A 12,252-nucleotide genomic window follows, 5' to 3' on the forward strand; every position below is an offset into this window, starting at 1 on the left:
ATAAAATATAATGCAATCACATGGTAGTCAAAATGTCTGTTTTCCCGTGGCATGACCCATCTACTTGAAAGCTTAAATTTAAAAGAGTTTCTAAGCAGCTATTGTCCGTTTTCCACAAGAAGGCACTTGACTCTTCCTTCGTCACGTGGTATCCGATGATTCTATTTCGCTGTTTTCGGCAGAAGGCATATTCGGATCATAGCATTTTCTTGTAAAAGTAACAGTTTTTAAAATGCAAGAATAACTAAAATGGCAACAGACAAGAGAAGCAAGTAGTGTAAAGGACACTAAGACTTTTTTGCACATTAAAATACACGCCCAAGTAAAGGCTATGTGGTTGTCTCATTTAGAAGCGCGTAGATTGCTCTTCGATCACCCTCGCATAAAATGGAACTCTACGTTCAAGGAGGCGTGTCTAAGTACCTTCTCGTGCAAAACGGACAATATCAACTTTGTTCTACATTCAAACAGTTCTGCATTCAAAGGATAAGAGGTTCACTTTCAAGATGAACGCCTTCCATGAATGAGTTAAGTGAACAAATAAAGCAACTGAGTCAATGGTATTTAGTAACACCAAGAACACGCCAAAATAGTTAGTTTGACGTAATTAACTCTCCTAGAAAATGTTACCTGCTTTTCACGCACACCCTACCAATTGAATTTTCTACAGCACTACGGAAATAGGACTCTTTCAGTTTTTCTAAAAGATCTCATTTAGTTTATTTCATTATCTTCACTTTTGTAGTAATTACGACTTTTTTCAAGCAGCTATATTCTGAAGAATACAGCGTTCTACTGTCTGGCGTAAGCATTTAAGCAATTTCACTAACTATCACCAATTTATTGTTGAATATCTGTGAAACATGGGGAGCATTTTTTGATTTATTGCGGTTTCAGCACAGTTTTCGTAGTTCGAAGATTTCCTTTTAAATAGTGGATTAGGGATAAATATTTTACACATTAAGCAAATTTCTATCAAATTAAAATAGGTTTAGTATTTTTTAATGGGATTCAGCGGTGCAATGATGATCGGGGTTATGATAACATGACCGCTTCGCAAAAATAGTTTTCACTAATCTCGCAAAGAGACTCATGAAGTGGCTGGTGGATTGGTTTGCACTTTAATTCATGTTTTGATGCAATTTTTAAAAAGTGCCTCATAAACTTGCAACGATATCTAAGTTTAAATTAACAACCAACTGAGATTCAGTAATGAAATGTTTTGAATCAAAATTTATCTCAAGATATTTAACAAGAAGCTAAGGATCTTATACAGCGGTGCAACTGCCGGCTTCAATTTCTTAGTATAGTGGGGGATCTCTATGTAGTTTCTTTACTTTATGGTGTAGGTAGGCTTTTATTGAAATGTTTTCCCCAAATTCTTATGTAATTACTCTTAGTTCATAGGGCTTGTGAACATCTCCCTGAAATTGCAAGGCTAAAACAGACCTAACAGTTTGGAGAAACACAACTAAGAGAAGGCACCAAAAATACATTTAGTCTAAATCAGATCCGAAATATACCTAGGCCTTATGACCATCCAAATTTTACACATTTAGCGGCTTTACATTTGGCATTTTTTCACTGCTATTAATACATTTAGCACTTTTTCGTTGATTTTTTTTTTCTTTTTTATGTACTTTTTAGTCTTATTAAATGCATTGCTTTATTTAAAAATTTAACATTGGGGTAGACCAGTCCACGGTTAAGCAGTGCCCGTTTTTCAAAACGATTTATAACTGGAGAGCCAACAATCATAACAGATTAATGCTGCTCCTTATCATATATCCTCTGAAGTTTTTGAGCAACAGTCGAGCTTCGGTCTAGCATGCAGAAAGAATAATTTGTTCTCTACCAAGTCGAGTACGTTTTGAGTTGAACGTTTTGAAGATTTTTGTGAATAAATAATACTTAGTTAAGAAAAAACGAATTTTCAAAAACTAGCAGAATTTTATCCTTTTTTGAGGTATCCCTTGTATGAACTAAAATGTTACTAAATTTTTTTGCACCTTAAAAATAAATCCAAACTTGGCTTCGGGGCAAGTTTACGCGTTGACTCCTGAGCTCCTTTACGCACGTTCTTACTGTGTCTTACTTCTAAACGTGCCTGACGCTTTTTTCGCTCCGAACTGTCTCAAAAAGTTTTAGTATTTTCAGGCTACTTAGTTTTGAAAATAATCATTTAATTTTTAATTGAGTTGAAATTCGTATCTATGTGTATTCGTATCTGTAAGCTATAATAGCTTACAATCATGTAGTGCTGTCTTAATGCCCGTTCAACTTTTTCTTTATACATGATTTCAGTCTGCAGTAAATTTGCTTTATTTTAACGATGGTAAGACATTATGTTCAAAACACTAACAGAACCACGTTAGGTGTCAAAATAAATATGCGTAAACGTGCCCCATGTCCGGGGCAAGTTTACGCAACCGATTTCGACTCAAAAATAATTTTTTTAACGGTTAAAAACACAAACTGTCCAACAACTGAATCTACCAATTTTGACTTTATTAACTGCTGCATAAAACCGCAATGTTTAAAATTTCTTAGGTTAAAACATATAATTTAGAAAATTCATTGAAAAAAATCCGCGTAAACGTGCCCCGGTCTGCTCTAAATTTCGAATTTCAGCAATATTGATTTTGGCAACGTTTGACGGGACACTAAGCACTTCGTTTTTACCAGTTGGGTAGAAAATGTTGAAAATGAGCCGTGACATACCATTAACAAAAACGTACCATCTGGGCTTTTGTAGGCTTTCGTGGTTTATAAAAGAGTACAAACTCTTTACCGCTGATACTCAAATGATTTTGATCATGATTTTGCAAATATTATTGTATTAAGGTGAAAACCTTAATACAATAACATCTTCAAAAGAAAGCGAGTATTTAAAGACTTATTATAAATCTAATTTACGCTGTACATGAGCACCTACCAGAATTACTAGCACCATCTCTACAAGATGCGAGTTCTTCCTACCATTTCTAGTGGTAATAATAATAATTTTAATTTTGGTATCTATATACAACACTTTGTTTCTAGATGCTTCAAATAGCATCGACTAATCGTAAACATCGTCTTCCAAACTCTGGTAGCTTCAATTACACGTGATAATTGAATTTTAAAATCCTCAAAGTTGGGAACAGAATCCTCTTTTATTCGATAGTACGACTCTAGATCAGGCATTATGATTACTACCAAATTTCGCAATGGCAAGAAATTGAGATATAAAACATGCCGTAAATTGAAAAATTGCGACTGTAAACAAATTCTTCGAGATAATTAGAAACGATTTCACCTTTATATATGGATGCCTCAGTTGCCAAATCGATTAACCCCACTTTTTAAAAAAACTCCTCATTTCTGCTTTAACAGTTCTTAATCAATGCTTAGAATGTGAATTTATATTCAAGTTTTGGTTCAGTACATTTCTGATCCTGCGATGGCAGATAATGTAATACGAGGGCCCATTCACACCTATTGGATAACACTATCTTCTTCATCACTTTTCTCGACTTTTTGTTTTATGGAATTAATCGATTTGGCAAGCGAAGCATCCATATGTCGATCTTAAAGCAACTGTTTTGACAACTCAAGAAAATTTATTTATCTTAACAATACGATAGCAGAAATTTTAAATTATTAATTGAAAAATAAGTTACCTTTTAATTTCGGAACGAAAACAAATTGTAACAGCAAAACTGTGGAGTACGGATTGAAAAATGCATTGCATGGACGTGTTTTGACCCTTTTAGATGCAGTTAAAATGAATTGTTTCTTCGTACTGACTTACTGCGGACTGACAGATTTATGAACAATCGATAGCACATTATTATCGTACTATGACTGATTCAGCTATGTGTCGTGAACTTCATTTCAATATAGTTTTGAAATTACCTTGAATTGGTAAAATTAAATTTAAAAAATACGCCTTCTTATGGCACAATTTTAATTTTGGAGGCGGAGTAAGATTTCTATACATCGTATGTTTTCCGTACTGTTTTTTGTGGGACTTCTATTGTTTTCAAAAATAAACGAACCTACAAAAAAACCTTGAATTTTTGTAGAAAGTTCATCATTTTAGTGGAAACATATAGGCTTTAAGACTTATTAATTTGCAGATCATTGTACTATAGCTGCGATACACACTTATTTTCTCAGTTTCAACTTAATACACTGAAATATTTATTGCAATTTTAAGTTTTAGAAAGTTTTGTTTATAAATTTTTAAGGACAGTCGATTTATGCTTGTAAGGTAAGTGCTCCAAATAAGACCAACTTAAGGATCATAGCCAAGTATCTTCGTCGTTTTTGATTTAATTGGTTCCAAATTTTGCATATTCATTAAATAACTCATGTAATACGAGAAAAACGTAATTCTATGGAAAAATTCAAGTTTCAATTGTGTGTTTCAGCGTTTTTAGTATAGAAAAGTGATTTGGCCTTATAAGGAACACGGATCTCCAGTGAGTACAACTTTGAAAAATCGCCAAAAAATACTGGCAAAATAAAAGACATAGAAAAGTTCCTTATAGTCAATGTAAAATATGAAAAAAACACATTTCATAAACTCAAAAACATTGCCAAAAATTCTCCATTTACTTCAATGCAACTAAAAATGATCAATCGTCACATTCGAAGCACCGATATATGGGTGCCTCACTTGCCAAATCGATTAACTCCATAAACCAAAAAGTCGAGAAAAGTGGTGAAGAAGATCGTGTTATCCGTAGGAGTGAATGAGCCCTAGTGTTAGATTTTATTGTCATCACAGGTTCAGAAATGTACTGAACCAAAAGTTATAATATAAATTCACATGCTAAGCATTGATTGAGCACTATTAAAGCAGAAATGAGGATTTTTTAAAAGGTGGAGTTAATAGATTTGGCAACTGAGGCATCCATATCATTATTTTCTGCGTTTTAGTCACTCCTACGAACAGTTTGTAGACACATCTGCAGCATAGGATCATATCCCTCCACCCAATCCCTTCGGTATCTTAATAAGGACAACAGAGCCCTAATAAATCCAACTATGGCTTTGTTAGGCTTTTCTAGGGTTATGAAATCACAGGAAAAAATAATGGTACACAGCGGCATTTCTTTTTTTATTTTTTGAATTCGTTTACTACATAAATTTTGACTTTCTAAAAAGCAATTAACCTTTTTTTTTATCTTAGTAAGCAATAGTGAACTATGAAAGAACCAAACTTACTTGAAAATAGGATCGGCTAATTTTGACGAGACTCATCTGTGTTTACTGTTGCCACACTTTTGCCTGTTGATAACAAACTGCTTTTTGGTAATGCTTTATCATCAGTTAGGCTTTCTGATGAGGATAAAATGATGGTCAAGAAAATTTTTACTATCTTACATAGAAAAACGGGAGGGTCTTGATTGGTATACAAGAAAGTCGCCCGTCATGGTATGACGGGTGAAAATTGTTTCTACATTTTAACGAAGCAATTGCTTGTTTGGTGATATTTTAATATTTGAAATTTAACCCTAACGCCAGTGGATTAACTATTAACTCCAGTAGATAGCGTAAGTTCGCATCTCCAGAGTTCGAATACGCTACCTTGCTGTGATTTACAATACTACCGAAAAGGGTAAAACATACCATTCAACGTGTGTTCTTTGGGGTAAATTACAGGCTTCAGATAGTTTATAGTATAATGCAATTTCAGAACGATAGAAAAGAAAACTTTCTACAAACACTATGATAAAATCACTAATCTTCAAAGCATAAGTTACATCATTTTTTTTGTTTTTCCTTTCTCATCCGCCATTAGATAGTGACTGCAGCACCCCCTATAATTTATTAGAGTTGCGAATTGTTTTGGTTCCTTCGTTTTTCTAAAATGACAGTCTTACCAGCAAAATTGTTAAGTCGCCGGATAGAGTTCAGCCTTGTCACAATAAAGCTTTTCCGTGCATGTCAAACATTACCAAAACAAATTATCATGCCGTGGCGCGAGTTTCATTGTTGAAACACGCGGGTTACTTTATCATTAGCTATTATTTATATGAGGATATAGCCTTATTTGGCGCATCCAACTTATTTAATTCTTTCACATAAACTGATTCAGAATCCTTGCATTATACTTCAATACGTTTTGTTTTCCTTCAGTACCGTGCCCTGTCCCAATAACTACAAATGGGGTGTACCATCACTTCCAGCGAGCTGTTCCAGCCAAAGAGGGTATGCCTCACGGAGAAGTTGTGACTCTCACTTGCCTTCCCGGATTTCAGCTCACGGGCCCGGATTCTCTCAGATGTTGGTATGGTGAATGGGCGGTGGAAAGTTTCCCCGAGTGTGTACCAAGTAAGTTAAGGAGGTGATGTTCAGAAGGTGTTAGATCACAAGTCTAGCAATTCTTAGTTTATCTAAAGACTGTTCTAAACCTAAAATTCTGTTTCTGCAATATGCAACAGGAATAAGTAGCGAATGATTTTTTTTCCCAACCCATTTCAGTTAAACTAAGTCTTTTTAAAAACTATTTCTTAAGCTACTTTCTCTGTCCTGCTGATTCCGCTTTCTGACTTCTGTCAAAAACAGGGAACTGTAATAGCAATTATAAAGTTAATTTTGTTAAGATAACAAACTAATTTCAATGCTGAACTTAAGCGAGCATAAATTTGTGGATTTTAGGAATTTGGAACTTTTTAAAAAATACAAGTTTTCAACATTTTTTTTTTTTTATTATTATTATTATTATTTAAGTCAAACAATCAGTTCGAAAACTTTATTAACGCTTTTTTTACTACATATTTATTCAAAATTATTTTTAAATTCCTGCATCCAAACTTTCGGTAATTGAGCTGGTTAGAGCTGGATTAGCGGTAAATATTAGTTATGCGAACATGTGTGCTCCAACAAAAGTGAATTCAAAACGAAAAAACTTAAAATAAAATTCAAAAAATGGTTTTTAAATCTAAAGACTTTCTATAAGTTTCGCACTAAAAAGTATCCAAAACGAGGGGGTTTCAAAAAGTAAGGTAACAAGAGCTCTGACTGGTGTGCACATTCATTGTATGAATAAAAGTCGCACTGAAGGTAACGAAGATAATAATTGGAGCTTTGAAATAGTACCGGTGGATGGAGCTGAGTGTTCACTAACAGCGAAATGTCAAAACATGGCTGCGTTGACAGAAACATTTCCCACCAATGAAACAAGAAGTATAATAAGGTTTTCACTCGACGGGATTGAACCACCCTCCTTAGTCCCCACGGTCAAGACCTCGCACCAAAGATTTCCATCTTTTTGAACCTTAATGGGTTACATTACCTCAAAAATTACCAAACGGTTTTTTAAAAAAATATTGCTTATTTCACAACAAAAACTTAAAATTGCTTTTTCTCGATGATTGTTTTTCAACCCCATGTTATTAGCATCCCTGAGGAATGTTTCTATTAAAAATACAGCTTTAAAGTAATATTTTTTTGGTGTCAGGATAATATATTTAGCAAAACTGCAGTGGATAAGCATTTTATAAATTACTAAAGTACTTAGCGCATGTCATACCTTTAAAAACAAAATTTGTTAAGAAATGTTTACGATTTCAAATTACGGTAATTAATCATAGAAAATTTTCTAATAAATATGTAAGCAAATGAATGCACAGATTTTTATAGATACAGTCTAGTCTCGACTTACGCGAGGGATGCGTTCCAAGACTTCCGAATAAGTCGAAATTTCGCGTTGTGAAAAAAGGTGTGTATACGAATTTTTTGTAAACAAACCTGGTTATTTCATGCATTTGTATTCACCTCTCAAACTGTTTTAAACCAGTTCTTAACTATATATTTCCATTTCTTACATAAAGAAGTGAATTTTTACTGTAATTTAAATTAATATGTTTTATTCACCATAAAATATTGTTACGATTCACAAAATCATGAGAGAGAGATGAAATAAAACAGTACGGTACGTATAGCATTTAGTAATAATAAAATGCAGCACTATAATAGTACTGTACAGTAGATACAGTAATTATATTTATAACTTAAAATATGAAGATGGTGATGATTTGTGCCGCGCAATCAGATTGTTATCAGTCCTCCCCTGACATTGCATGCGCGTCAGAAAAGAAAGAACAAGAAAGAGGGATGACTTAATCTTTTATTTTCCGGCCGATAATTTTCTTGTTGTGAGAGAGGGATTCGATCTGCTATAAAGTTCTTCACTTGGGAAGAACTCGCGTTATAGCCATTTCGCGTAAACCGAATCGCGTTGTAACGGGAGTCGACTGTAATTATTGTGATCGTTTAGCAAAAATCATTTTCGAAACAAATGCAAAAACAAAAAACCTTAATAACTTTTAAAAAATTAAGCTTTTCTAAATGTTTCGATTTTTTTAAAAAAGTGGACAATATTTTTAATCTTTGAAAATAAGTTTTTGATTGCGAAATAAGTATGAATGGCAGGATTTCAAAGAATCACATAATTTACTTAAATTTTAATAAAATGTTTTGAAGGCAATGGGACCTCTTAAAAGAAACACTTGGGAGGTCAGCAGTTTCAAACCGATGCTGCGATTCAGCAAGCCATCTTGATGGGGGTTCATTCTTGATTCTACCATGCTGTTAGAAGAAATCTTGCTGCATTAAATTTTGAAACCCCTACGTAATATATCTTAATAACAACATTCAAAAACTTCAGTTAATCATAATACCTCCGTATTTAGGTTAATTCCAAAGCAGTCAAAAAATTTTAATCAAACATTTGAGAGAAGAAACAGGCAGTATAAATACGGCTTTGTAACGCATAGCTTTTAGAATACCGCGCGACTATGTTTCTTCTTCCCTCTTTTTTTTTTTTTTTTATATATATATTTAATTTCCTTCAGCTTATTTTCTAAATATAACAATCCAATGCATTTTTTGAGTGTCGTAATCAAAAAACCAATAGTGACTGTTGCTTTTTCTACGTTATGAGAAAATCGCCCGTCAAGGTATGACGGGTGAAAATTGCTTCTACATTTGAACGAAGCAATTGCTTGCTTGATGATATTTTGATTATTGAAATTTTAAACGTAACTCCTGTACATTAACCCTAAACTCCAGTAGATAGCGTTTCTTGTTGACCTCTTTTTCGTTTCTTCATTCTCCTAAAACGACAGTTTTACCAGTAAAACAGATAAGTTGCCGGATCCAGTTCAGCTTTGTCGAAATACAGCATTTATTTTGTCGTGGCATGTCAATCATTGCCAAAAAAATATTATCAAATAACTTACTGAACTTTTGGAGCTTCAACAATGAAATAATGCCGTCACGCATGCTATGACGCAAGTTTCATTGTTGGTGACGTCAGAGCATTCGATCAATAATTTTGGCTAGAGCCGCTATATATATATATATACATACACTCAAGAGCCAAAACATTATGACCACCCCTACATTTTGCAATGAACTCGCCTGGATGACGTGGAAGGCACGTGATCAAGTGGAAGTGGTATTTAATTGCTGCTGGAGAGTCTAAAGAAGGATTCTTTCACTTACTTCTGTGTGTGATGGGAAAGGCTGCGGATCTAAGCGACTTTGATAGAGGGAAGATTGTAATGGCTCAAAGGCTCGGAACAAGTATTTCAGAAACTGCACGTCTCATGGGTTGTTCGCGATCTACAGTTGTTAGTACTTATGCAAAGTGGATGAAGGACAGTGAAACCAGCAGTAGACGACATTGCATTGGACGTCCACATGATATCGAAGAAAAAAGTCGTCGGAGACTGTCTCGCATGGTGAAGCAAAACCGGAGCCAGACAGTGGCTCAACTGACAGCCCAATACAATACGGGACCAAGTAGAGTAGCATCGGAGCACACTGTTCAGCGGACACTGTTGGATATGGGGCTACGCAGCAAACGTCCCACTCGTGTGCCTTTGCTGACCATGCGTCACCGCCAACTGCGCCTGCGCTGGGCCCGGGAACATCGCGACTGGTCCATGGATCAGTGGGAGAGAGTTGCCTGATCAGATGAATCACGTTTTGTCATGCATCACGGCGATGGCCGTGTCAGGATACGCCGTCTTCCGGGCGAACAGTTGCTCCTTCAATGTACAGTAGATCATACACAGGCCGGTGGTGGCGGTATTATGCTTTGGAGGACGTTTTCTTGGGCGTCTCAGGGACCCATGGTTGTGGTACAGAAGACCCTGAATGCCACAGGGTATCTGAACATCATTGCGGAACAGTTGCACCCTTACATGGCCTCTGATTTTCTAGCTGGAAATGGAATGTTCCAACAGGACAACGCAAAGTGTCACAAGGCTAAAATTGTGTTGGAGTGGTTCGAGACAAATGATACTGAATTCCAGTTAATGTCCTGTCCGCCTAACTCACCGGATCTCAATCCGATAGGATACATTTGGGATGTCATGGGACGGCAGCTCAGAATTCACAGACCACCAATTCGCAATATCTCAGATTTGCGTTACAATTGCTTAAACATCTGGTACAATCTGTCTCCGGCCATCTACCAAGGACTTGTGGCATCCATGCCAAGGCGGGTTGAAACTGTGTTGCGCGCCTAAGATGGGCCAACTCATTACAGACAGGTAGTCATAATGTTTTGGCTCTTGAGTGTATATATACAGGTCGACGCATCAGCTTAAGTTTAGCCATTTTGAATCGGATTTTTCATTGTTGCGTTGCTAAGATTACCACAGCGAAAATTCCGGTTTCGCCAAATTTGGCGAGAATAGTATCTTATTTAATAAACAATTCACTTGCCACTAATAATTGCTCGCAGTGAACAATCATCAAATACGATAATTCGCCAGAAAAGACAACCACTCATGAAACGCTCCGATCTAAAATGGCTCATCTTAAGCTGATGCGCCGACTCGTATATATAGAGGCCTTAATTTTGGCTATTATATGTTGAGGATTAAGATCAAATGCATTTTTTGGTGTCGTCATCAAAAAATCAACAGAGACTTGCTTTTCCGCGTTCGCTATTTAAGTCTTCGTCCATAAAAACTTTACAAATTTTACATAAGAAATACAAATGTTATTTCTTCTCTTTCAGAACCCTGTGAGCTTCCCATCATTCTCCAAGGGCATTACCTGAGTGGTTACAGGTCTGGGCTTACTATATCTCATGGTTCGTCTGTAGACTATGACTGCAAACCTGATTATAATAAAATAACGGAGGAGCCAATCCGGTGTTCAGAAGGGAGTCTGAGGCCTGTTCCTCCCTCTTGTCAACACCATTCTATAAAATCCCTCACTTTTGTTTCACCAGGTTAGTTAATGCGTAGTTCACTACAGTACACCATGGAAAAATGAATTGTTTTCTTTAATTGGGGTAAACCTAACCTGGCAGCGTCGTAATGCTGTGATTAGAGCCTGCGTAGCCTTCACAATGCTGGTGTCGCGATCAAGGTTAGCCTTGAACTTTTATTTTTTGAACTTTTCCTTTCGCCCACCGCTTTCCTGATTTGAAGTGAACTGATTGAGATAAAAAATAAATAGAATCGTTAGAACAACGAAAATGATTTTTTAATTCAGTCCGATTTGCAAGGCTTGTTCTTTGAATTTGTAAATATTGTAAATATATCGATTTTTTTCCCGTTTGATAGTACTGTGATTTTTTAGTCAATTTTAGTAACTCTCCATGAAATCAAAAGATGCAAACGCCCAGAAAGAATCGGAAAATGGTAAGATTTTTACCTGAAATTTAAACTTAAGATACCGATTATTACATTTTTTGGCGCCCCCGGGTGGGCGTTTGCAATTATATTGAATTAAGTTGAAAAACTAATAGTATTTGATCAAGATAGTTTTTTCTTAATATAAATGATGGAGAGTTTGAAGAAATTACGCACTCCATTACGAAGTGGTTTTTCGAGAATCGCTAACCAACTGGAAGAATACTTAAAAGCTACAGATTGTAGTCAAGATGAAATAGAAGTCTTAATTAACCAGTTGAGTGAGAAATGGTGTGTACTTGATATGAAAGAAAAAGAAATTCATGAAATATTATCTAATGATTCTGATTGTGCTCAAGAGGATTTTGATGTTGAATATAATGTGTATGAGTCGTACAAAGAAAAATTCATACGACTTAGAACGAAAGCTGAAAAAATGCTGCCCAGTACTAATAATGAAATTTCAACTGTTGTGACTGAAACGGAGTTAAATAAACGCCGATTTAAGTTACCGCCAGTGGAGTTGAAAAAATTTAATGGGGATATTAAGGAGTGGCTCGGTTTTTGGGGTCAGTTCAGAAAAATTCATGAAGACATAAAT

The 12,252-nt window shown here is 35.5% G+C and overlaps 1 protein-coding gene across 1 annotated transcript in view; it reads left to right on the forward strand.

The window, feature by feature from the left end:
- The window catches only part of LOC129219273 (sushi, von Willebrand factor type A, EGF and pentraxin domain-containing protein 1-like), a 370,742-nt gene that overhangs the window by 326,556 nt on the left and 31,934 nt on the right, over window positions 1-12,252 (forward strand). The window contains exons 14-15 of the mRNA XM_054853606.1: window positions 6,130-6,324; window positions 11,030-11,245. Coding sequence (XP_054709581.1) covers window positions 6,130-6,324; window positions 11,030-11,245 — 411 coding nt within the window. The remainder of the gene's footprint in view (window positions 1-6,129; window positions 6,325-11,029; window positions 11,246-12,252) is intronic.

Source organism: Uloborus diversus, chromosome 1, assembly GCF_026930045.1.
Source record: "Uloborus diversus isolate 005 chromosome 1, Udiv.v.3.1, whole genome shotgun sequence".
NCBI lineage: Eukaryota > Metazoa > Arthropoda > Arachnida > Araneae > Uloboridae > Uloborus > Uloborus diversus.